The sequence below is a fragment of the Callithrix jacchus genome, chromosome 6 (genome assembly GCF_049354715.1).
Source record: "Callithrix jacchus isolate 240 chromosome 6, calJac240_pri, whole genome shotgun sequence".
In the NCBI taxonomy this organism is placed as follows: domain Eukaryota; kingdom Metazoa; phylum Chordata; class Mammalia; order Primates; family Cebidae; genus Callithrix; species Callithrix jacchus.
In genome coordinates this window covers 92,067,294-92,090,833 of record NC_133507.1, presented here as the reverse complement: position 1 = coordinate 92,090,833, position 23,540 = coordinate 92,067,294, and the positions used below count along the sequence as shown (strand labels likewise).

The 23,540-nt window shown below is 38.0% G+C and overlaps 1 protein-coding gene and 1 pseudogene across 8 annotated transcripts in view; one reads left to right on the top strand and one right to left on the bottom strand.

Moving 5' to 3' along the window:
* Positions 1 to 23,540, bottom strand: part of LOC144576666 (uncharacterized) — a 489,614-nt gene that overhangs the window by 254,133 nt on the left and 211,941 nt on the right. For all 8 annotated transcript variants that reach the window (XR_013518956.1, XR_013518957.1, XR_013518958.1 and 5 more), the window contains one exon: positions 20,668 to 20,774. Coding sequence is in view for 3 of the 8 variants with exons in the window: in XM_078327895.1 (XP_078184021.1) it covers positions 20,668 to 20,774 (107 nt within the window). In the remaining 5 variants the exon portion in view is untranslated. The remainder of the gene's footprint in view (positions 1 to 20,667; positions 20,775 to 23,540) is intronic.
* LOC118154600 (large ribosomal subunit protein eL15 pseudogene) lies at positions 5,591 to 6,900 on the top strand (annotated as a pseudogene).

Below are 23,540 nucleotides of genomic sequence, written 5' to 3'. Positions count from 1 at the left end.
TTGTCCTCTTGCCCTTGCCCAAACATGTGCCTGGTAACATGGCTACCCCCACGTATCCCCACGTGTGTAGAACACCAAGGAGCCCTGCATCTGCATATTAAAAGACTAGGGTGGGAGGGCCAGTTTTTTCCAAGGCTGTGCCAGTAACATGCCTGGTCAAACCAATCCCCTGAGCCCTACGCAAATGAGACACTGCCTCCTTCAGACTCCTAATACAACTGGCTGGTATCCTTGGCACAAGGTTTCTCCTCTCTTGGTTTTGGAGTCCCCCCTCCCTCTGTCTCTGTACAAGGAATCTTCTTTCTTCTTTCTTCTCCCTTCCTTCTTACCTATTAAACTCTCCACTCCTTAAAACGACTCCAAGTGTGTTCATGCCATTTTTATCTAATTAGACTCCAGATGAAAAACCCTGGTGTTCCTCCACTCATCGGAGCAGTATCATTAGTAAATATGAATAAAGACACAGTTAATATTATGTAAACACACAGAATACTCTCATGAATACAATGTTATGTTAGACAATTATTATTATCATATATAATTTTGAGACGAAGTCTTGCTCTGTCACCAGGCTGGAGTTCAGTGGTGCAATCTGAGCTCACTGCAGCCTCCACCTCCCAGGTTTAAGCAATTCTCTTGCCTCAGCCTGCCGGAGCAGCTGGAACTACAGGCACGTGCCACCACCCCGGGTTAACTTTTTGGATTTTAGTAGAGACAAAGTTTCACCATGTTGGCCAGGATGGCCTCGATGTCTTGATCTTGTGATCCACCCACCTCAGCCTCCCAAAATACTGAGATTACAGGTGTGAGCCACCATGAGCAGCCAGAAAATTATTTTATATGTAAACCCAAGTCTGTCTCTCTGTACCTTCCACTCATTCCTTCTAGCTCTGACTCTAAAACCTACTATGCAAAACATATCCCTCTTCTGTATTTCCAGGCTAAGCCTTCTGGGCCGTCTTTAGGCAGAGTGTTACCAAAGGCTAATATACATGAATATTGCCTTAAAGTCAGTGGAGTCCTAGGCTAAGATTCACATGTTTCTTAGCTTTTTGATGATTCACTGCACTCTACATTTTTTTTTTCTTTTAAGTTTTACAGATCTTCAGCACATATCGTATTTCTTCACAAACTTTATGTCTTTATTTTAATAAAAGTTTAACCACAAGTTTTTGGGTAAGAAATGTATGCCACATATACAATACATATGCATACACGAACACACACACATACACATTGTTGCCTGCGTATCCCATACATAGAGTACACACTTCTGGAGCACCTTTTCACTAGAGCAGCTTCCTATCCCTTAGAAAGAGCAACTAAATCAAAATGAATAGTAAGCAACTTATTATCACTTCACTTTCAGAAAACAGGGTTGTGTGCATTTTTTCAGTACTTCAACGAAGACTTCAAGAGGCAAGAGACACTGATCAGGCAGGAAAATACACAGAGGGAAAATAACATACATAAATCCTAAGCATGTAGACTGTATAGCTTTCAATTTGAAGGATGAAACCTGCTCTCTGTGTCTACAGGTCTTTAGTTTATGGATACAACCTGCTGTAATGTGGCCTTTTTCCATTTGTTTATGGAAGTTAATTCAGATAATCTTGTGTGACTACACATTTGCTTAGAGTCTTTATTACTACTCTCCTATTAGCTGTAAGACTGTAAGTACCACCTTTGCAAAAATTGTGACAGTGAAAGAAATGTGACCTAACTCCATCTTGCTTCTGACTTCCAAGCTGCCTTTGCTCATTCTTGAGTGCAGGCCAAGCTAGCTATGGGAGGAATTTAGTTTATCAAATAACTTCCAAACAAAGATAATAGCCCCTTCCCAAAAATAACCCCTTCTTGCTTGGAATCAGACTTCCTTTGAAACAACAATTAGCCACAGGATTAGTAATTATGGCTCAGGAGTCATGCAGCCAGAGACCACAAGATTCCTCACCTCCCCAATTGCTCCCATAGGTATCATTTCTATTGTAAAACCTAGGAATGGTGTTTGAGGTATTTTTTCAGAGCCCATATTGTGATGGACCAGCTGGCACCACCCAGGCTGGTAACCTGGTTTATTTGGTCTTTTGGCTTCCAGCCAGGAACTGACTCAGTACAAGAAGACAAGCTCTGTAACTGCCCAAGAGGTTCACCTTGCCTGCTGCCTAGACAGAGCCAATTTATCAAGATATGGGAACTGCAATAGAAAAAGAGTAATTCATGCAGAGCCAGCTGTGCAGGAGACCAGAGTTTTACTATTACTCAAATCAATCTCCTTGAGCATTCAGGGAGCAGAGTTTTTAAAGACAACTTAGTGGGTGGAGGAAACCCAGTGAGCCAGGAGTGCTGATTGGTCAGGGATGAAATCATAGGGAGTCAAAGCTGTTGTCTTGCACTGAGTCAGTTCCTGGGTGGGGGCCACAAAATCAGATGACCCAGTTTATCAATCTGGGTGATGCCAGCTGATCCACCATGTGCAAAATATCTCAAGCACTGATCTTAGGAGCAGTTTAGGGAAGGTCAGAATCTTGTAGCATCCAGGTGAATGATTCCTGAACCATAATTTCTAATCTTGTGGCTAATTTTAGTTCTACAAAGGCAATCTAGTCCCTAGGCAAGAAGGAGATCTGCCCTGGGAAAGTGCTGTTACTGTCTTTGTCTTAAACTACAAGCTATAAACCAAGTTTCTCCTAAAGTAAGTTCAGCCTATACCTGGGTACGAACAAGAATAGCTTGGAGGTTAGAAGCAGGATGGAGTCGATTAAGTTAGATCTATTTCTCTCTCAGTCATAATTTTGCAAATGCGGTTTCAGCTCTACCTCCCTGTGATTTCATTCCCAACCCAACTAATCAGCATTCCCATTCCCTAGCCCCCTGCACATCAAACACCTAAAAAAAACCTAGCCTCCAAATTTTTAGGGAGTCTAATTTAAGCACTAATAAAATGCCCGTCCTTCCACTTAGCTGGTTCTGATCTTATTAAATTCTTTCTCTATTACAAAAAGCTGTTCTCAGTACATCAGATTTTCTGGAAAGCAGGCAAGATGAACCTATCAGGTGATTATATGCACAAGTCATTTAACTTCTTGCTGCCACTTCTGACAAATTGTGTTTAGAAACAAGCCTTTTTACCTCACAGAACTTAGGTTATTACATGGCAAAAAAACCTTTGAAATTTTAAAATTGTAAGTGGACAGGGAAGGTCTCCAGGGATTACAGGAATTTAATCAACTTTAGCAATTACCCTATTCTACAGCCTTCTGCCCTGCAGTCGGTTTTTTTCCAAATCCAATGTGGAATGCAGTTACCTTATTGGTTGGAACCAGCTTCTGACAGACTCCAGCAACTTATAGATGAGCCTGAGTGAACTTCCCTCATTACCATGCTAAAAAGTCTCAACCTGGGAGGAGCTACAGCTTTATTACCATAACATGCGACCTGTGAACTGGCATAATCACTCATTGCGTCTGCACAACTGGAACCCCTCTTCTACGTGTGATGACGCACTCTCTCCCTATATATTGTCCTATATAATCCTCTTGTCACTTTCCCTCAAAGAGACAGTGCTTTGGAGAATACTCTCAGTGTTCTTCTTACTTGGGCCAAGTAATAAAACTATTGACCAAAACCTGAATTCTTGTGAAGTCATTGGTTACCAGGCAAATAAATCCTGTTTTTTGAGGAAGTAACAAAATTACTCAAAAACTATAAAGTAAAAAATACAATAAAAAAATTGTCAAGACAATAGCTGCTAGCAATTCTAAGAAGATTTGGGAGATTCAGAGGTTTTTGAACATTTCTTATTATCTAGAATATTTGGATATACCTAGTAGTTTCTTTGCACAGCAGTCAAACACAGGATCTGGGTAAGTAACTTGTATCAGATTTGTTAGATTTTCTATAGCTCTCAGGGTGCAAGAACTAAGCCTTCTCATCAGGGAACCTCCACAAAAGTAAATATTTGATCATGATAAGTAAATGTGTAACTCAACAGTCAAAAAACAGTGAATCATCAGCCTAATAGCTCTGCGCTGCTCCTATGTCTAGTCTGAGAAAATCCACGTTGAAATATGAGTGTGAATACATATTAAGAATTTTTAATTACAAAAAGACTAATATTAAACTTTGTAAGAGCAAAAGGAATTTCCTTCCTTCCCTTTTCTGAAGGTTTGATAACTTGATTCTATAAAACAAACTTAAAATGGATTAACAGGAGAAAGGCATACAAATGTATATGAGATCCAAAGGACAGAACAGATGGCTGAAGTATTTACACCATCCTGAAGTGACAGAAAGATGAGGAGCTTGGGGCATCTGGAGGAGGGAGAAAGTGGAATTCCCAGAGAATGATAGGAGGAAAGCATGGTGTCAAAATAAGTAATTCAGAAGCTTAGCTGTTGGAACTTTCAGATATTTTGAGCCTTAAGGGAATGTGATAATGGGACCTGAGTCATGTGACAGACAGTTGTAACCCAGGCTGCTGCAATCTTTGTTCTTTTGGTAATCAGTTAGCCTCTTCTTTACCTACAGTGTTTTATAAAATGTTGTAAAGGACTGAAGGGTGCCAGAGAAGACTCCTTCCCTATTCACTATTGATCTTCATTACAGATTAACTTTCCTCTTTCCTCTCTTACACAAAGACTTCATTACTATCACATTGTCTAAGATGGAATATTAAATACACTTTTAAATTGGAAAGGAAATGAAAACAAGCTGTAAAAAAACCAGTTGGTTTAAGTCATAAACGAGGCTTATACAGAAACTATTATAATCCTACTAAATGTCCTTGTTTTCTGCTACTAAGGAAGAACTTAACTTTTCAGAGCACTGACTCCATTTCTTAAGAGTCCATGTTTCTTGGATAGCGATTCCCAGCTTTTCACTTAAATAAACTTTTAAAAATTGGGTTCTGATCCTGACAATTATTTCAGGTTGACAAGAGCAAGCAAAGTTTGTCTTATTATGCAGATGAAAGCTCTTGGGTAGCAGCTCCGGATAGATAGGAGCCTGAGGTAAAAGTTTCTCTGTCAGAACTCTAAAAGTATCAGAGTTTTAGTCTCCTTTGTGAGTTAATCTTTTCTAGATCTGGATCAGGTATTGAGGGGTGGGAAGGAGGGTCTCAGAGAAAGTCTGTTTGCATTCACTGTTTACTTAACTTTACTTATGTAGATTTCCTCTACAGATGTAAATCTTCCTCACAAAAGGACAGCTTGTAAAAGCTCTTCCTATGGTCTGCAACCTCTCGGAATAGCCAAATCAAAATATATTAAAGACATATATTTGGAAGTGGCATATTTTGGTTTCCTTCAGAATCAAAATATATTCATATTTTTAGGATATAAGAGAATGCCATTATGGAGTAATCCCTATAGTACTTTGACAATGATAGGAATCTTATTGCCTGTGATGCTACCCGTTACTCTTGGTCTCTTTATCTTATGGCACTTGGTGAGCTTTCAGAAGCTTTAGATGAAAAACTGAAAGCAGATGGCCCTTTAAAAGAGACTTTATATATTAAATAAATAAATTTATTTATTTAAAATAGACTATTGCTTCTGCTATTTCAAGCTGACTTGAAGGGAAGCCTGAACAGTCGATCAACCAGTTGATGGAATGCCAATTTCATTATCATAAATTAGTGGCTCAGGAAAAAATAATCAGAACTTTCGTGAAAATGCCCCAGATACTCTAGTGTCTACAGTAGCAGAGATCCCTAAACCAGTGTTACTTGTTGTGGGTCACTGGCAAGCATTATCCTTAATGAGCTGGGTGAAGGTTTCCAAAGTTCTGTTTTCACTATGAATGAGAAAGGGTTTCGCTATCACTTTTTTATCCAATAGAGATTAGTTCATGCCATGAACATATTAGGTACAGATGACAGAATGGTGGATACATAGGTACAATTTCTCCTCCGGTGAAGTTCATGAAACAATAAAGTGTCAGTTCCTAAAGCTGGAGTTCTGGACCAATAAGTGAGAATCTCCTGATAATCTGTTTGAAATGAAATTTCTCAGGCCCGACTCCAGACCTACTGAATCAGAAACTCTAAGGATGGTGCCCAGCAGTCTTTTTTAAAAAGCTTCGAGGTGTGAAGTAAGGCTTTTTCCTTTCCATCTGGCGGTAGCCATCAGGTGAGCCATTATGGGTGCAAACAAGTACATCCAGGAGCTATGGAGGAATAAGCAGTATGAGGTCTTGTGCTTTCTTTTGAGGGCCCACTGCTGGAAGTACTGCCAGATCTCTGCTCTCCACAGGGCTCTCCACCCCACCCAGCCTGATAAAGCATCCCTACTGGGCTACAAGGCCAAGCAAGGTTACATTATACAAAGGACTTGTGTTCGCTGTGGTGGCCGAAAATGCCCAGTTCCTAAGGGTGCAACTTATGGCAAGCCTGTCCATCATGGTGTTAACCAGGTGAAGTTTCCTCGAATCTTCAATCCATTGCAGAGGAGTGAGCTGGACACCACTGTAGGGCTCTAAGAGTCCTGAATTCTTACTGGGTTGGTGAAGATTTCACATACAAATTTTTTGAGGTTATCCTAATTAATCCACTCCATAAAGCTATCAGAAGAAATCCTGACAACCAGTGGATGACCAAACCAGTCCACAAGCACAGGAAGATGCGTGGGCTGACATCTGCAGGCCCAAAGAGCTGTGGCCTTGGAAAGGTTCGTATGTTCCACCAAACTATTGGTGGTTATTGTAGGGCAGCTTGGAAAAGGTGCAATACTCTCCAGCTCCACTTTTACCGGTAATATAAGTAAAGTTTGTAAAATTCATACCTAACAAACAATTCAGGACAGTCATGTCTGCTTACTGGTGTTATTTGTCTGTTAAAACTAGTCAGCAGATTGTTTCATGAATGCTTTGCCAAATTATGGAAGTTAAAGTGTGATAATGTTTAAAGACTATAACTGATGGTGTATCTTGTTTCTAAAAAAGATAAACTTTTTTGTTTTTGCTTTATCTTTATTAGGGAGTTATATATTAGTGTTTAAAGCAGTCTGTGTGTTATGATAGGTTTAAAATAAATTATTTAAAAGAGGAGTACAAAAAAAATCTTCCAGGTGATCTAAGACAGGTGCCACTGAAACAGCGAAACCAGATATTGAACAAAAAAATTATAATGTTGTGAATGTAATTAGCAAAAAGAGAAACCCCTACATCTAAAACACTGGTTTTCAACCATGGTTCTACACAGAGAGATCACTCAGGAAGCTTTAAAAGAATACCTAAGCTGAGACTTCAACCCCAGGGTTTCACCTGGTCCGAGAAAGAACTCAAGCATCATTATTTTTAAATAGATCTCCAGGTGAATCTCCTGTGTGTCCAGGCCTGAAAAGCACTCAGCTTTGTAACTCCAACTGTGGTCCACGGTCCAGATGCTTCATGTCACCAGAAAGCTTGTTAGAATGGCAGAATCTCAGGCTCCATCCCAGACCTACTGAACCAGAATTAGCATTTTTAATAAGACCCCCAGGTGATTGCTATATGCATTAAGGCATGAAACACTGGTTTAAAGAGTTTGTGATTAATTCCACTCTTCTGAGGCATTGGTGCCCCTAATATGAAGTTACAGCACACACATTATCTATCACAGCCTGAGTGTGGTGTGATGTACCCAGGGTATCTGTGGCTTGTCATGAAACATTTTTTGTGGTTAATGCCTGAGAAGAGTTCTTTGGGCATATAAAAAATATTCATAAAGATGTTTCTTTGATCTAGAGGCATAGAGTAATATGGTCCCATAACCACTTGGGGGTGATTTTAAATAAAAAATTAGACGATTTCTTTACAAGCTTTCCATGCAACTTATAAGTCAAGAAGTGCGTCTGGTATTTATCTATATCTGATAGTAGACTCTTGTGTACTACCCAAGTATCAAGGTACTAAGTAAGGCTAAGTTGTTGATTTCACTAGCTCTTATAGTCATGCTTATTTTTATAATAATTATGCAAAATATTATTATGCTAATTTTTTGTAAGAAAACTGAGGTCCAGAGGAGTACATTGCCGAAAGTCATTCAACTAATAGATGGCTAAGCAAAAATTAATTCAAACTAAGCCACAGAGACACCAAAGATCAACATTTTTTCACTACTACAACTTGATTGCTTTATTCTGAAAGTTTTAGTGAAGCATCACATATATCCTCTTCTTTATACATCCTTTAGAATGTACAAAACATTCCCTCTCTTACTGTGAATAAATGATAATTCATTGTAACTTTTCCAAATTGTCTCTTGTCATCTGCTGACATGCCAAGTACCCTGCACTTGGTCTCAAGGTATCATTCATCTAATTAAAATGCTTATTTTTGGAATAGTCATTTTTGAGTGCTAATATACTATAGACAAATTTGATGAGATATGGTATATTTTGGAAGTAGATAAAGAACACTTATATGCCATTTCTGGTTCTTTCCTTAGCTCTACGAAATTAATTCCATTATGAGCCTTGTCTGGCTACAGAATATTAAACGCTGGTTGTCCGTGTCAGTTTATAAATTGAAAGTGTGACTTTAGAGTTTGCACATTATTCTGGAGTTGATGTATATATGAAGAAAGCAGCAAAATTAAAGTAATAAAGCCTGTCTTAAAAAGGCATTTAGTCACTGTAGTTCTCTTTGGTGGAAAATGACCTTGGCTGCCTCTTTCATGCATCCTTGCATTTGGCTTAGGATGCATAATTCATACAGCAATCTATTAGCTGACTCTAGAGCCTGCAACAAGAGGGAATATTTCAAATAAATCATTGCTGGCTAAATTGCTGAGACAATTAATAAAGTAGAAAATCTGTGGACATTTATTTGTAGGCAGCACAGGTTCATCAAAAGCAAATCAGTTTCTTACACATCTTGGAAAGAAATTGCTCACAAAGAAAACACCAGATATTATTTAGTCACCATTTATTAGGATGGGTATGATCAAGATAATATCATTTGTTGTTTTTATGAATGTGAACAAGCGCCTAACATAAGTGGCTCATTATGTTAGGTGGCTCATATATTTACTTGGCTTAGGGCACTCAATGAACAATGCCTTTCTAGGAATTCAAGTACAGCAATCAAATAAGTGTTACTGCTTGTGAGCATCTGTAATCTAGCACAGGGATCCTGAAAGTTAAATCTCTTGTAGGCCATGAGGGTTCACAGTATAGCCAATACACTTCTCCAAAATGTAAATAATCTCAGCATGCATTATTTGAACTTCTAATGCTATTTTCATCAATTATTTCTAAGTGAATTCCATGTAATATCAACAGCTTCAATTTGCCTGTTTTACAGAAAGAAGTTTGCTTTTGATACATATACTGTCCTTTTTTATTTTTAAGATATATTGTTCAAACATATTTTCAAATCACATTAAGAACACAACATCTTTTTAAATGACTGATTGCTCAGAGATGTCACACAGTTGTTATTTTATTTAATGAGAGACAAATGTAGTGGGCTTCATATATAGGTAAATGGTTATAATTTGGCTGCACATCTTCCAGAGTCACTGGAAGAACTTTTAAAACTTAGCTATGCCTGAGCCCCATCTCCTGGGGCTATTCATTCAATTAGTCTAGTCTAAGGCCCAGCAGTATTTTTTTAAACTTCTAAGTTGAGTTGAATGTGCAGGTGAGTTTAGGCGACACATGTATGGATTGTATGATATTGTATAGTGCAAAGTGTCTCAAATTTGAAGCTGCGTACAAGTCACCTGCAAAGTCTTGTTTACTTTCAGGTTTTTATTCAGTAGGCTCAGGGTTAGAACTGAGAATTCATAAGCTCACAGGTCATTCTAATTTTGCAGTAGGTGCTCCTTCTACTACCAGGCCATGCCATACCTGTCTGAGGCCACTCTGAAAGGCCTGGTGACTGCCTCCTTTCGTTTGGCTCCCTTGTCTTTCATCCCAACGATATGCTCCTCTCACCCACAGGGTTTCTCTATTTCCCCTAAGTCAGTGGTTGCTGAGGCTGCCAGCACTGGCCCTCATTCACACTGTCTCCTCCCTACCCCAGAAGAGGGCTGGAAGTTTGTTTTTTTCTTTAAACAGAAGGCCGCTGGGCTTGGGTAACCATACACACTAAAGTACAATTACTGAAAATGAAGATTAAATGATTCACTTGTACTGAAGGCTGATATTCCCCCCAGCATTCCTCTTCCTTCATCAGCTCCTCAAATACTGGCACCCAAGTATTTATCCTGCAGGCAGGATAGTGGATGCATCTTCTCTGGGGACTGCAGCAGCACAAGAGAGAAGACCTAAGGAGATGAATATAAGGGGCTTCCGCAGAAAAAACTAACCCAGATTTTCCTGCAGTGAATCCACAGTCTACCAGTCCCAGAGCTTTTCCCATTACTCTTAAATCACAGGATACAGAATGATGGAGGGAGTCCTCTGATAGAAAGGTAAAGACTAAAATTTTAAAAACTAAAGTAAAAAAAATAACTTGGAAGCAATAGACCATGCAAAGAGGAAAGAAAATTAAACAAAATTAAACTATCATCAATATTTGCAGAGATGGATATGACATCAAAAGCACAGGAAACAAAAGCAAAAATGGACAAATGGGACTAGATAAAAAAATAATTTTTGTAGCAAAAGAAACAATCAAAGTTAAAAGGCAACCTAGAGAAAATGGAAAAATATTTACAAACTTTATCTGATAAGCAGTTAACATGTAAAACATATAAAGAACTCCTACAGTCCAATAGCATGAAGAACAAAAACACAACTTTCAAAATGGGCAACAGACTAACAGACTTGCAGAGTCATTTATTCTAAGAAGACATACAAATGGCCAACAAGTCTCTGAAAAGATGCTCAACATCACTAATCATCAGGGAAATATAAATCAAAACCAGTGAGACATCATCTCATACCTACTAGGGCAGCTATTATCAGAAAAACAAACTAGCAAATATTGGCAGGGATGTGGTGTAATTAGAATCCTTGTGAACTATTTGCATGAATGTCAAATGGTACAGCCACTGTGAAAAACAATAAAGAATTTCCTCAAAAATTTAAAAATAGAGTAGTCCTATGATCCAGCAATCCCACTTCTGGTATACATCCAAATCAACTGAAAACAGGATCTCAAAGAGATATTTCCATTCCCATGTTCTTTGTAGCATTATTCACAGTAGCCAATGGGTAGAAACAACCTAAATGTCCACTGATGGATGAGTGGATAAAGAAAATATGATACATACATACAACAAATTATTATTCAGCCTTAACAGTAAAGGAAGTTCTGTTATAGGCTACAACATGGATGATCCTAGAAGACATAATGCTAAGTGAAATGAGCCAGTAGCAGAAGGACAAATACAGCATGATTCTACTTACACGAAGTCTAAAGTATTCAAACTCCTAGAAAAGAAGTCAAATGGTGGTTGCCAGAGGCTGGGAAGAGGGAAAAATGAGGAGTTTCCATTTGTAATGGATGATTTTATGTGTCAGCTTGAGTGGGCTACAGAGTGATCAGATATGTTGGACAAACATGATTGTGTGTGTGTGTGTGTGTGTGTGTGTGTGTGTGTGTGTGTGTGATCTTTCTGGATGAGATTAATATTTAAATGAGTGAACTCGGTAAAGCAGATTGTTCTTCCTAATGTGAGAGGCCTTCATACAATCAGTTGAAAGCCTAAATAAAACTAAAAGGCTGATCCTCCCACGAGTAAGAGGAAACTTCCCTTGCCTATTTGAGTGGGGATACTCATCTTTTCCTGCCTTGGGCTTGAACTGAAACATCAGCTCTCTTGGATCTTGAGCCTGGCCACTGCCACACTATAATTTACAACCTCAGTATTCCTGGCTCTCAAGCTTGTGGACTGCAGATCTTGAGATTTGTCAGCCTCCATAATCATATGAGCCAATTTATTCTAATAGATCTTTTTATGCATATCTGTCCTCTGGTGCTGTTTCTCTGGAGAATACCAACTAATACTCTGTTTAATGCATAGAGAGTTTCAGTTATGCAAGATGAAACAATTTCAGAGATCTAGAATGTGCATACAGTTAACACTACTGTATACTTAAAACTTTGTTAAGAGAGTAGATTCCATGTTATGTGATTTTTCCACAGGAAAAAAATCTCAGAAAGATACAAAAAGATGTAGTAAAAATGAAATAAGGTAGGTTTTATTTTTTAATGCAATACAGAAGTTGGAAAATAAAACCAAGGACATTTCTCAGGAAATATAGCAAAATATAAAGAGGACAAAATAGAAAGGATAAACAAATTAGAGGATCAGCTAGATAAGTCTAATATCTCATTAACTGTCATTCCAGAAGAGAAAACAACTAAAGAAATGACACTATCTAGAAAATAGAAAAAATTTCCAGAACTAACTAACATATGTTTCTAAATTGAAAATATACCCCAAGTGCCCCACTCCTGGTATAAAGAATGAAAATAGGCTCTTGCCAAGAGACACATGATGAAATTTCAGAACACTGGGCAAAGAGGAGACTCCAAACTTGCAGGGGATGGTGCAAAGGGGAAAATGATATATAAATGTTCAGGGCTGGTCACAATGGCTCACACCTGTAATCCCAGCACTTTGGGAGGCCAAGGCAGGTAGATCACCTGAGGTCAAGAATTTTAGACCAGCCTGGGCAACAGGGGGAAACTCTGTCTCTACTAAAAATACAAACATTAGCTGGTTGTGGTCGCACGTGCCTGTAGTCCCAGCTACTCAGGGGGTTGAGGCAAGAGAATCACTTGAATCCAGAAGGTGGGGGTCGCAGTGAGCTGAGAGCATGCCACTGCACACTAGCTTGGGCAACAGAGGGAGACGCTATCTCAGAAAAAAATGAAATGAATTTCAACTTGAATCAAGAAAGTAGTCATTTCCCTTCCTTCTTACTAATAAACACACAACTTTTCTATCAAATGATTTTGGATTTCTAAACAGTTCCATTATAAGCAAGACAATGAAAGAAAAATGATACAAAAAATTTCAAAGAAAAATGTTTTCCAGTTGTATTAGCTTCCTGTGGCTGCTGCAACAGGAAGTATGCTCAACAAGTTGAGTTTCCCCAATCTAAAAATCTAAAATCCAACATGCTCCAAAATTTGAAACATTTTGAGCACTGATATGATGCTCAAAGGAAATTTTCACTGAAGTGTTTTAGGTTTTTTATTTTCAGAATAGGAATATTCAACCAGTATGCGTATTCAATTATACCAAAATTTGAAAAAAATCCCAAATCCAAAACACTCCTGATCTTAGGGATTTCAAATAAGAGATACTCAACCTATACTACAAACTGGGTGGCTTAAAACACCAGAAATTTATTCTTTCATAGTTCTGGAGCCCAGAGGTCTGAAATAAATTGCAGGGCTATGCTCCCACTGGGAAAATCTGTTTCTTGCTACTTTCAGCTCCTGGTGGTTGCCCACATTCCTTGGTTTGTGGCTACATCCATCCAATGTCTGCTCTGTGACCACATTGTTTTCTCCTCTTCCGTCTGCATCAAATGTTCCCCTGCCTCTCTCTTATATGGATTTATGTGATTCCATTTAGGGACCATCATGATAATCCAAGATAATCTCCCCATCCCAAGAACCTTAATATAATCACATCTACAAAGACCATTCCTTTATAAGGCAATATCTTCATCTTCTAGGGATTACAGTCTGGTATATTTGGGTGGTCACTCATCAGTCTACAACATCAGCCAAGCTCTCAGTGGTACAGATGGGAATATTTCTAATCGGCCAGTCTCAAAAATATTTGCCTCCTAATCACTCTCCTCAGGAAACTTCTCAAGGATGAGTTCCATTTAGCAAGAAAGAGAAACACAAGGGATACAGAAACAGAAAATGCAACACAAGAGAAAGGTGGTAGGATTTCCAGTAGACAGTAAGAGTGAGGGCCAGAATAAGTTTTGTGTATCAGCTAGGAAAACCAGTCCAGACTTGTACTCTGGAGAAGGCATCTAAACAAGTTGGAGCTAATAGAAAACAGGAGATTGATGACTAGCAGAGAGTTTGGGGTCTAATCCATATATATATCCAAGTAAAATAACTAATATAAATCGCTATTATACATAAGCATTGGCAAAAATGAATGAAAATTTTCCTACCACAATCCTAAGTAAACATTCAAAATAAAGCCTAACTCGCCCCCAGCATACTGTATGTTGTTCTTAGTGAAATTTGTAACACTGGTCTATCAGAAGTAAACACTGAAATTATCAGCTCCTTCTCCTAGAAATAATACAAGATGCATAACTGAGAAAAATAATATGTAAAAAGTTAATAATCATAGTCTCAGGGTCTTTCTCATTAATAAAACCAGTAAAAATGTAGAGTAAATTGATATTTCTGGCTTTTTACAACGTTTGAATATTCTAAGATAGGAAGGTAGACGAAGAAGACAAAAATTTAGATGAACACACAGATAAAGCACAGAAGTCTCTCCTAGTTTGCCACATGTAGGAAACAAGTATTTCTATTTCTTTCTGACCCTTGCCTTGTTATGCTCTTCCAAGACTTTCCATAAGGAGCAATGCTTCTTTGGCAATGGTGGGTGATGAAAGACGTGAAATGGTTAAAGAAAAACTGCCAGTACTCCTGCTGACCCACTCTGCAAAATCCCTGAATTCAGAAAGTGCATTCAATCCAGGCCACAATAGCTCATTTCTAATATTTCACTCTCCCTTGACAGAAATATGTATCAAAAGAAAATGAATCTAGCATTTTGACTAAAGCTGCCTTCACTGACACTGAGAGTTTGAACTGCCTCTCTTTTAGTGCCCCCGAGATTTCAATATCTGATGCAGCATTCCACATTAAGAATCAGAATGAATGAGAGGAACACCTTCTTTTATTTGTTTTGTTTTGCTTGTAAAGCAAAAGAAGAGTGATTGTGAAAATGGAAATGGAGAGGAGAAACAGAGGGATGACTCACCTGCAGACGTGCTCCTGAGGCAAGTCATCTGTAGAAAAAATTTGTATGGGTACTGTGGGTCTGGAAATGGACTTGTTTAAACTCTCCATGTGCATGGTACACCTTCTTGCACATCCAAGGACACATGTACCTCAATTGGAAGCCTGATGGTTTGGAGAAAGTTCCTGATTCAACAAAAGTTGGGAAGGGGAGAGGTTTCAAGACCTGTAAGTGGAATCTAGACTACAGGGAGCCAGGAGACAGTAGAAAGAGAGGAAGCTGAGAGTAGACAGTTGCAGAACTATTGCAGTACTCTTAGGCCGTACTAAGAATGCTGGTCTTTATCCTAAATCAGTGGGAATCACTTGAAGTAAACAGAGGTAGAACAAGATCAGATTGACTTTTTTTTGCGGGGAGGACAGAGTCTCACTCTGTCACCAAGCTGGAGTGCAGTGGGGCAATCTCAGCTTACTGCAACCTCTGCCTCCCAGGTTGAAGCCATTTTCCTGCCTCAGCTTCCCAAGTAGCTGGACTACAGGTGAGTGCCACCATGCCCAGCTAATTTTTGTATTTTTAGTACAGACAGGGTTTCATCATGTTGACCAGAATGGTCTAGATTTCTTGACCTTGTGATCCACCCAACTCAGCCTCTCAAAGTGCTGGGATTACTGGAGTAAGACTGACATCTTCAAACACAACAAAATATGAATTTAATGAGGAAGTATAGGTGGGAATAATTAAGAGGCTTTTTATTATGGGAGTCAGTTCAGGGAAGGATAGTGGAAGTGGTAATGGAGAGAATCAGATAGGTTTAACAAATATTTAGAGAATATAATTGATAGAAATGGATGAATTATTAGATATTGGAAAGATGAAGACAAAGGTGTACAAAAAGGATTTCTGGGTTTCTAGTTTGCAGATCTAGAGAATTTTTCATAATATTCTTTTTCTTTTTTTTCTGAAAAACCTATAATTGATATGATGAGAAATAAAAAATAAATGTTTAAAAAGAATGAATAAAAATCTTCAAAAATAATGTCTGTAATTTAATATCATTTGACAATGTGATCATAGATAAGAAGATTAAATAATTTTTAAATGAGAAGACTGATATTTGATAACCTGCAAAATGTATTTTTAAAAACCAGGTGTTGCAATTTAAGTATCTTGCTTTTGAAATACAACATTGGCAGCCGGGTGTGGTGGCTCACGCCTGTAATCCCAGTACTTTGGGAAGCTGAGGTGGGTGGATCATTTGAGGTCAAGAGTTCAAGACCAGCCTGGCCAACATGGTGAAACACCGTCTCTACTAAAAAACAAAAATTAGCTGGTCATGGTGGCAAATGCCAGCTACCCAGGAGGATGAGGCAGAAGAATCACTTGAATGCAGGAGATGGAGGTTGCAGTGAGCCGAGATCGCATCACTGCACTCCAGCCTGGGTGACAGAGTAAGACTTCATCTCAAAAAGTAAAATAAAAATAAAAATAAATATAAATATAATATTGGCTATATCTCCAATGGAACCAATGCCATTATCCTTCCACTGCAACCTTCAAAGCAAGACAATTTCTTCAGTGAATAGTGGGCCTCCCAGCATAAGAAATCAGTTCTGAATGCATAGAGAAAGTAACTGAATTCAACATCAGTGTTACTTTTTGACCTATGCATCTTTCGCCGTATAAAACTGAAAATAATATGTACTATCAAGTTCTCTACTTTCTTACATAGTTCATCTGATCAAAAGAATCAAATACCACACTGCTGAAAACACACCATCAATTCTTATGTGGTTATTTTACAAATCAGTTTCTTTTTATCTGCTTTTATATAACACATAAAATTTTCATATAGTTGAAATGAACTGTGCAGAGGAAAAGGTAAATGCCAGCAGGCATCTAAATATTGTAGCATCTGTTATATTTTACACTCTGTAATCACACATTTTATAAAGCTTCATTGCATTTGAGGCTGGATTCTTCACAAATTATTGAAGATTGATAGCTGTAGTAATTGTCTTTACTCTTATAGTTTATTATATTGAATTATGTAAACTTTCTTCTACCTTTTTTGTGGTAATATTTTTCTAGATAACAATTCATAATGTCTGCTTTATATTTTCTTGTAAATGTGTAAAATTTCTATAATTCAAAATTAGCATCTGCCAATTAGGTATCCCAAATTTAGAGGGTGTGTGTGTGTGTGTGTGTGTATGCACACGTGCTAGTATATGTGCGCCCAGTTTCAAAACATGTGCGTGCATGAGTGCATATGTGTATCATTGCTAATTATGAAGAAGCCTTTTCTAAATAATTTTAAAAAACAATCTTTCTTTTAAGTTTTAGACCTCTATGTTAACATAATCTTTTTTTCTCTCTCTTTTTTTCTTTTCCTTTTTTTTTTTTTTTTGAGACAGAGTCTCAGTCTGTCACACCGGCTGGCATGCAGTGGCATGATAACAGCCTACTGCAACCTCCACCTCCCGGGTTAAAGCAATTCTCCAGCCTCAGCTTCCCCAGCAGGTGGGATTACAGGCTCCTGCCACTATACCCAGCTATTTTTTTGTATTTTTACTAGAGACAGGGTTTTACCATGTTGGCCAGGCTAGTCTCGATCTCCTGACCGCGTGATTCGCCTACCTCAGCCTCCCAAAGTTCTGGGATTCCAGGTGTAAGCCACCACACCCAGCTTTTTCCCTCTTTTTAATCCCTTAATAGAGTTCATCTCATCTGCCTACTTTCAAGGCTGACAGTTATTAAGCACCGCTTTGCACTTGGTATTGTTATGGAAATAAATCCTTGTAAAACCTCATTTAACATACAAAAACCCATAAATAATAGGTAAAATTCACTTCATTTTATAGACAAGGAGACGTCTCAGAGAACTAATAACTTTGCCCAATGCTATTTAATCAGGTCTCTCACATTGGTCTACCTCGGGGCCACTACATATAATCACCCATGTTGTATACTGCACAACTCCAGGAATGCCACTCACAGAGCCTATTATATAAACAGAACCCCTGGGAGCTGTCCAGTGCTACAACCCTATATCTGTCTTGAAAATCTAATATATTTTACTGCACTATTTTGCCACCTCACTAACTCATTCATATTAAAGTAGGAGGAGTAGACTGTAGTTGGGTAAAGAAAATAACAAGAGTCAAGTTTTACACTGCACTTCTTGAAAATACCACTAATGTTTCTCCATAGTTATTTTACATTATCCAATCCTTAAAGCAACAAATCTGTCATATTTTCATTCTTATACAAAAAAGTAATTTATGATCATGTGTAAATAACCTAAGTGCAAGCTAAACTATCATGGACTGCCTTCATACACTATGTACTGTGAAATATTTTTATTGTCATGACATGAACAAACTAGCCTGAAATAATCTTTTGACAATCAGAATTAATCATATATTGATATGCAGGCTGGCACTTATTTAATGTATGTCCCCTAAGCATTTTAATCTACTTATAAACTTCTACCTTAATTCAAAATTGTACATCTCTGAATGATTATACTGTACATAGAGTATGCTTCCAAAGAAGAGACATATTAAAATAGTGAACATCTGCAGAGACATGGTTAAATAAGCAGAGACAATTTGAAAGCATTTGCTGTCCTAATTCCTAGCAAGTTGACAGACAATGCCCTAAAACTCTCTATCAGATCCAGAATAAACTAATAAGCTAATCAGAGCATAACAAGCCTTTGCTAAGTGACTTCATAAGAGAACTGTAAGTATGTTTAAGCTGCACTCATGGGCATTTCTCACTAAACATGCAAATTCATTCTGAGAAATATTGTTAAATATTGGTTAATACATGGAGTATACTATACTCTCTAGTGATTAGGGCTCTAGGGTACAGAGTAAAATGAAGAGATTGATAATTTCCCCCTGTGAACTCACAGATAATGAAGTGGTTACTAAGTGTTTGCTCAAAACTTCTGATCTTTAAGCTGTAGCATTGAGGTTCCATTTACCTAGTTATTAATAAGACTTCAGGGACTTCTTATAAGCATGAACAATTTGGTCATGGTTCTCTTAAAATGTTAAAAGTTCTTTTCTCAGGAAAAATCCTTTAGTTAAAGAATCCGTTGAATATCAAGTTTATGAGGCAAATCTAGAAAATTCTGTAGGAACACTGCAATTTGCTAACCCAAGTTATTATGTCATGCCTAAGGAGGCTGTAATTCATGAAGCTGTCAGGATTAATAGCAATTAGTAAACAGAAAATTATTCTGTAATATAAATAAATATTAATAATTAGGAAAAAAAGTGGTTTTTACAATATCTAGTGACTGCACAAAGATTTGAGTTACTTTCATCTCCTCTGAGTGTTTTATTTCTCTTACAGGAATTATTAGCTATATCAATATCATGCCCAAATATAATAAAACCTTCTAGATCAAATTAACAATAGCAGATATAGTCTATTTCTGTATAGACAAAATAAGAATCACAGTAGAACAATTCTAAGTAAAGTTTGGCTCTCTGAGTTCTCTAAATTAATAAAAAGAAAATCTTTTAAAAATTTAGAAAAATCTATCAAGATATTCCTCTCCCCCTCCTCCTCTTGCTTCTTTCAATTTAGTTTTAAATTCAAGTTACAATCTCAGAAGAAATATGCATTAGTCTGTTTTCATGCTGCTGAAAAAGACATAGTTTAGGCTGGGCAATTTACAAAAGAAAGACGCTTATGGGAACTTAGAGTTCCACATGCCTGGGGAGGCCTCACAATCATGGCGGAAGGCAGGGAGGGGCAAGTTACATCTATGTGGATGGTAGCAGGCAAAGAGAAAACTTGTGTAGGAAAAGTCCTCCTTATAATAATCATCAGATCTCATGAGACTTACTCATTATCATGAGACCAGCACAGGAAAGACCTGCCCCCATGATTCAATTACCTCCCACCAGGTCCCTCTCACACACATGGGAATTTAAGATGAGATTTGGGTGGGGACACAGCCAATGCTTATCAAAACATCAATATTTTTCCCTCTACAATTATATATAACTTAACTTCATAGCTTTTTTAACATTTTAATTATTTAAAACTCAGAATGGTAAAAAGGTATTAAGACTTTTTTTGCTATTAATAAATTAGTGAATATTATAGTTTTCAAACTTTTTCTTTATGTTTATTCTTCCTTATTTAAGGAAAGAGGAAAAAATAGATCATATCATGTAAAAAAAAAAAAAAAACAACAACAAACCAAAAAACCAAACCTCTCCCCAAACATGAAAGTTTTCTTTAAAAGATAGAAAACTCTCTTAGAAGTATATTCAAGCAGCCACAGTCAGAGTTGTGTCCACTTGTAACCACTGGTATGTCTTTCTGAATTCTCTAAAATGATTCTAATTTTATTATTTCTCAATGTTCTACCTTTGAATCATCACAGAGGCTTTTCATCTAAACTATTTTATGACTGCAAATATTTAGAGAGTTAATTCATTTCAAGCCCACGGATATCAGTTTTCATGCTGAAAATCATCCAAGGCATGTCCGAGTTAATTTATTTTCCTGTTTTTTGACACAAGGTGCCCATCTCTATGTGGAAACCTGGCTAATGACCAATTTACAGAGTTTATGCTGTGAATTGCTCATACTGCTTTTATACTTTGTGTCTTTCCAAAGGATGGAAGAATCTAAAAAAATAACCTATCGTAGAGACAAGCACATTTTTATAGAAGAGAGATACACTTCACTGGTATTAAAAATCATGTCTAAAACCTGTAACTTTGTTTCATCTGGTGAAACAACCGTACCTTCTTCTCCACAGGCCAGAAATCACTTTGCTGCAAGCTCAGGAGGATATTTCTCAGGAATGTGATAAACTTTCTCTTCACTATTGACTCTCCTCTCTCTCCCTTATCTGAAAAGACACAGAGAGGCTTCCTTAACCCATACATATGCATAAATGAACATGCACACATGTTGCAGAGAGAACTAGGTAATTTAGATACATCTGAAATCCAGACAAATTCAGCATGTCCAATATTCATTCCAATAACATCATATTCTCATCATTGCACCAACTTCCCTTCACAAAAAAACTTTTTCTGGTATCAGTGTTACTATCTTATCAACCAGAGAGTGAGCACCACAGGAAGGAGGTAGCATGTTTACTGTGATCACCACTGGAATCCCAGAACTCAGCACAGAACCCCGTTGCCTTATACAGATGACCCTCACAAAGTATTGAATAGCAGACCAATTTTCTTAGTTACTCAGACTTAAAACATAGCAGTTCCCAGTTAGATAGCAAGACTATTGACCCTACTGTCAAAAGGCCTCATTTCTATTTTACAGTCTATCGTTATATAAATGTGTGACTTCAGGCAAACTGCCTACCCTCAATAGAGCTGAAAATTTGAGGCATAGAAGAATGGAGGCCATCAAGCAACTAAATCCTTCATCAGGAGAATTAATTCACGGAAATAATAAAATATTCATTGACTCTAAGATTTATTCTCTTCTGAAATGCTCCATATATCTAGGCAATAAGTCAATATAGTTTGCCTTCAAAATGTTATTTGTAACTATCTGTTTTTCCCTGTTCCTGTTGCTTATTTCCTGAGAGTTGGCTTGTGCCATCTCAGGTGTGAATTAACAAGTTTTCCATAGCACAGCAGAACAGTCTTCCTTAAGCTTCCTTAGCCATGATGATTTTACAATGCTAGCATGCACAATAAACTAGAATGCTTGTTATAAAGATCCATTCCCGAGACATAGCTCAGAAAACTTTGATGTGGCATGCCCAAGATACTCCAGCTGCAGCAGATGGTCTGCAGAGGACATCCTGATAAACTTTTTTTTTTTTTTTTTTTTTTTGAGACAGAATCTCGCTCTGTTGCCCAGGCCAGAATGCAGTGGCATGATCTCAGCTCACTGCAACCTCTGCCTCCTGGGTTCAAGTAATTCTGCCTCATCTCCTGAATAGCTGGGATTAGAGGTATGTGCCCCCATGCCCAGCTAGTTTTTGTATTTTTAGTAGAGACAGGCTTTCGCTGTGTTGGCCAGGCTGGTCTCAAACTCCTGATCCCAGGTGATCCACCCGCCTCGGCCTCCCAAAGTGTTGGGATTACAGGCGTGAGCCAACACACTGGGCCCTGAGAAGTTCTTGACTGCAGTGAATAGTAAATATGCTTAATAAGGCATCCTCAAAATATGAATATTTATAATCGAATTATGTGTATTTGCATATGTGTAATGTACATTATGCGATGAAGCCTCTGTTACAAATTCCTAAACTACTAAATTGGAAGAGCTTCCATGTTGGTAAACACATCTCCATGCTGGGATGCACACATTCCAGTGGGCACTGCAACTCCACAGGGACAGAAGCTCCTGAACTTGAGACTCTTCCAGACCTCACACCATGTGTCTCTTCACCTGACTGCTCATCTGTACCCTTTCTCATTTCCTTTATAAAAACTAGTAAGCATTAGCAAATGTTAAGTTTTGTGAGTCATTTCAATCAATCAATTAATTGAACTTTGAGCTTTGATGGGGGGAAGGTTGTGGGAATTCTTCTTTGTGGTCAAGTTGGACACAAGTGTGGATACGTAGGAATTTATTATTTGTTATTCGGGTCTGAAGGGCCTTACAGGACTGAGCCCTTAAACTGGTAGTTAATGTCAGAATTCAATTAAATTACAGAACATCAAATTGACATCCAGAGAGTTGGAAAATAGTTACTGTAGGGGGGAGAATCCCTATACGTTTGGTGTGAGAGGTGTTGCGAATAGAGAAACAGTTTTCCTTTAATTATATTGCCCCCTACTTCTAAAATAAGTGCTTCTAGAACATATTCTATGTGAAAGAATAGAAATAAAACATCCAGGCCGGGCGTGGTGGCTCAAGCCTGTAATCCCAGCACTTTGGGAGACCGAGGCGGGTGGATCACGAGGTCAAGAGATCAAGACCATCCTGGTCAACATGGTGAAACCCCATCTCTACTAAAAATACAAAAAATTATCTGGGCATGGTGGCGCGTGCCTGTAATCCCAGCTACTCAGGAGGCTGAGGTGGGAGAATTGCCTGAACCCAGGAGGCAGAGGTTGGGGTGAGCCGAGATCGCGCCATTGCACTCCAGCCTGGGTAACAAGAGCGAAACTTCGTCTCAAAAAAAAAACAAAAACAAAAAACAAAAAACAAAAAAACATCCAGAACATGTTGGAAAAGTGGGAGTCAGCATGTGACAAGGAGAGGAAAGAGGTCTTATGAGAGAAATAATCCACAAGCAATTATTTCTCATGTTCCAAATGACACCCGAAACTCTTGTGAGAAAATCTGTTAGGACCTAAAGTGTGTCACTATGCAACAAAGCTGCAGTTAACACGTAGCACAGGAAATATCCTCTCACAAGCAAAATGCTAAATAAGCTGACAACAGGATGTAAGCTTGTAAGAATACATATTTGATAAGGATCACAGCGGCTACAGCAATTTGAATACTTTTTAAAAATCACTTAAAGATATTTTAAGGAGCCATATCCTATAGAATCACACCTTTTCAGTTATAATAATCAAAGGAGCAAAATACTATTGGGTGCCTCCGTAGTATCTGCAATGTGATGGGTCAGGCAGGCACCATGGAGGAAGAAAAAGCAAACAATCTGCTTTGCAGGAGTTTACTA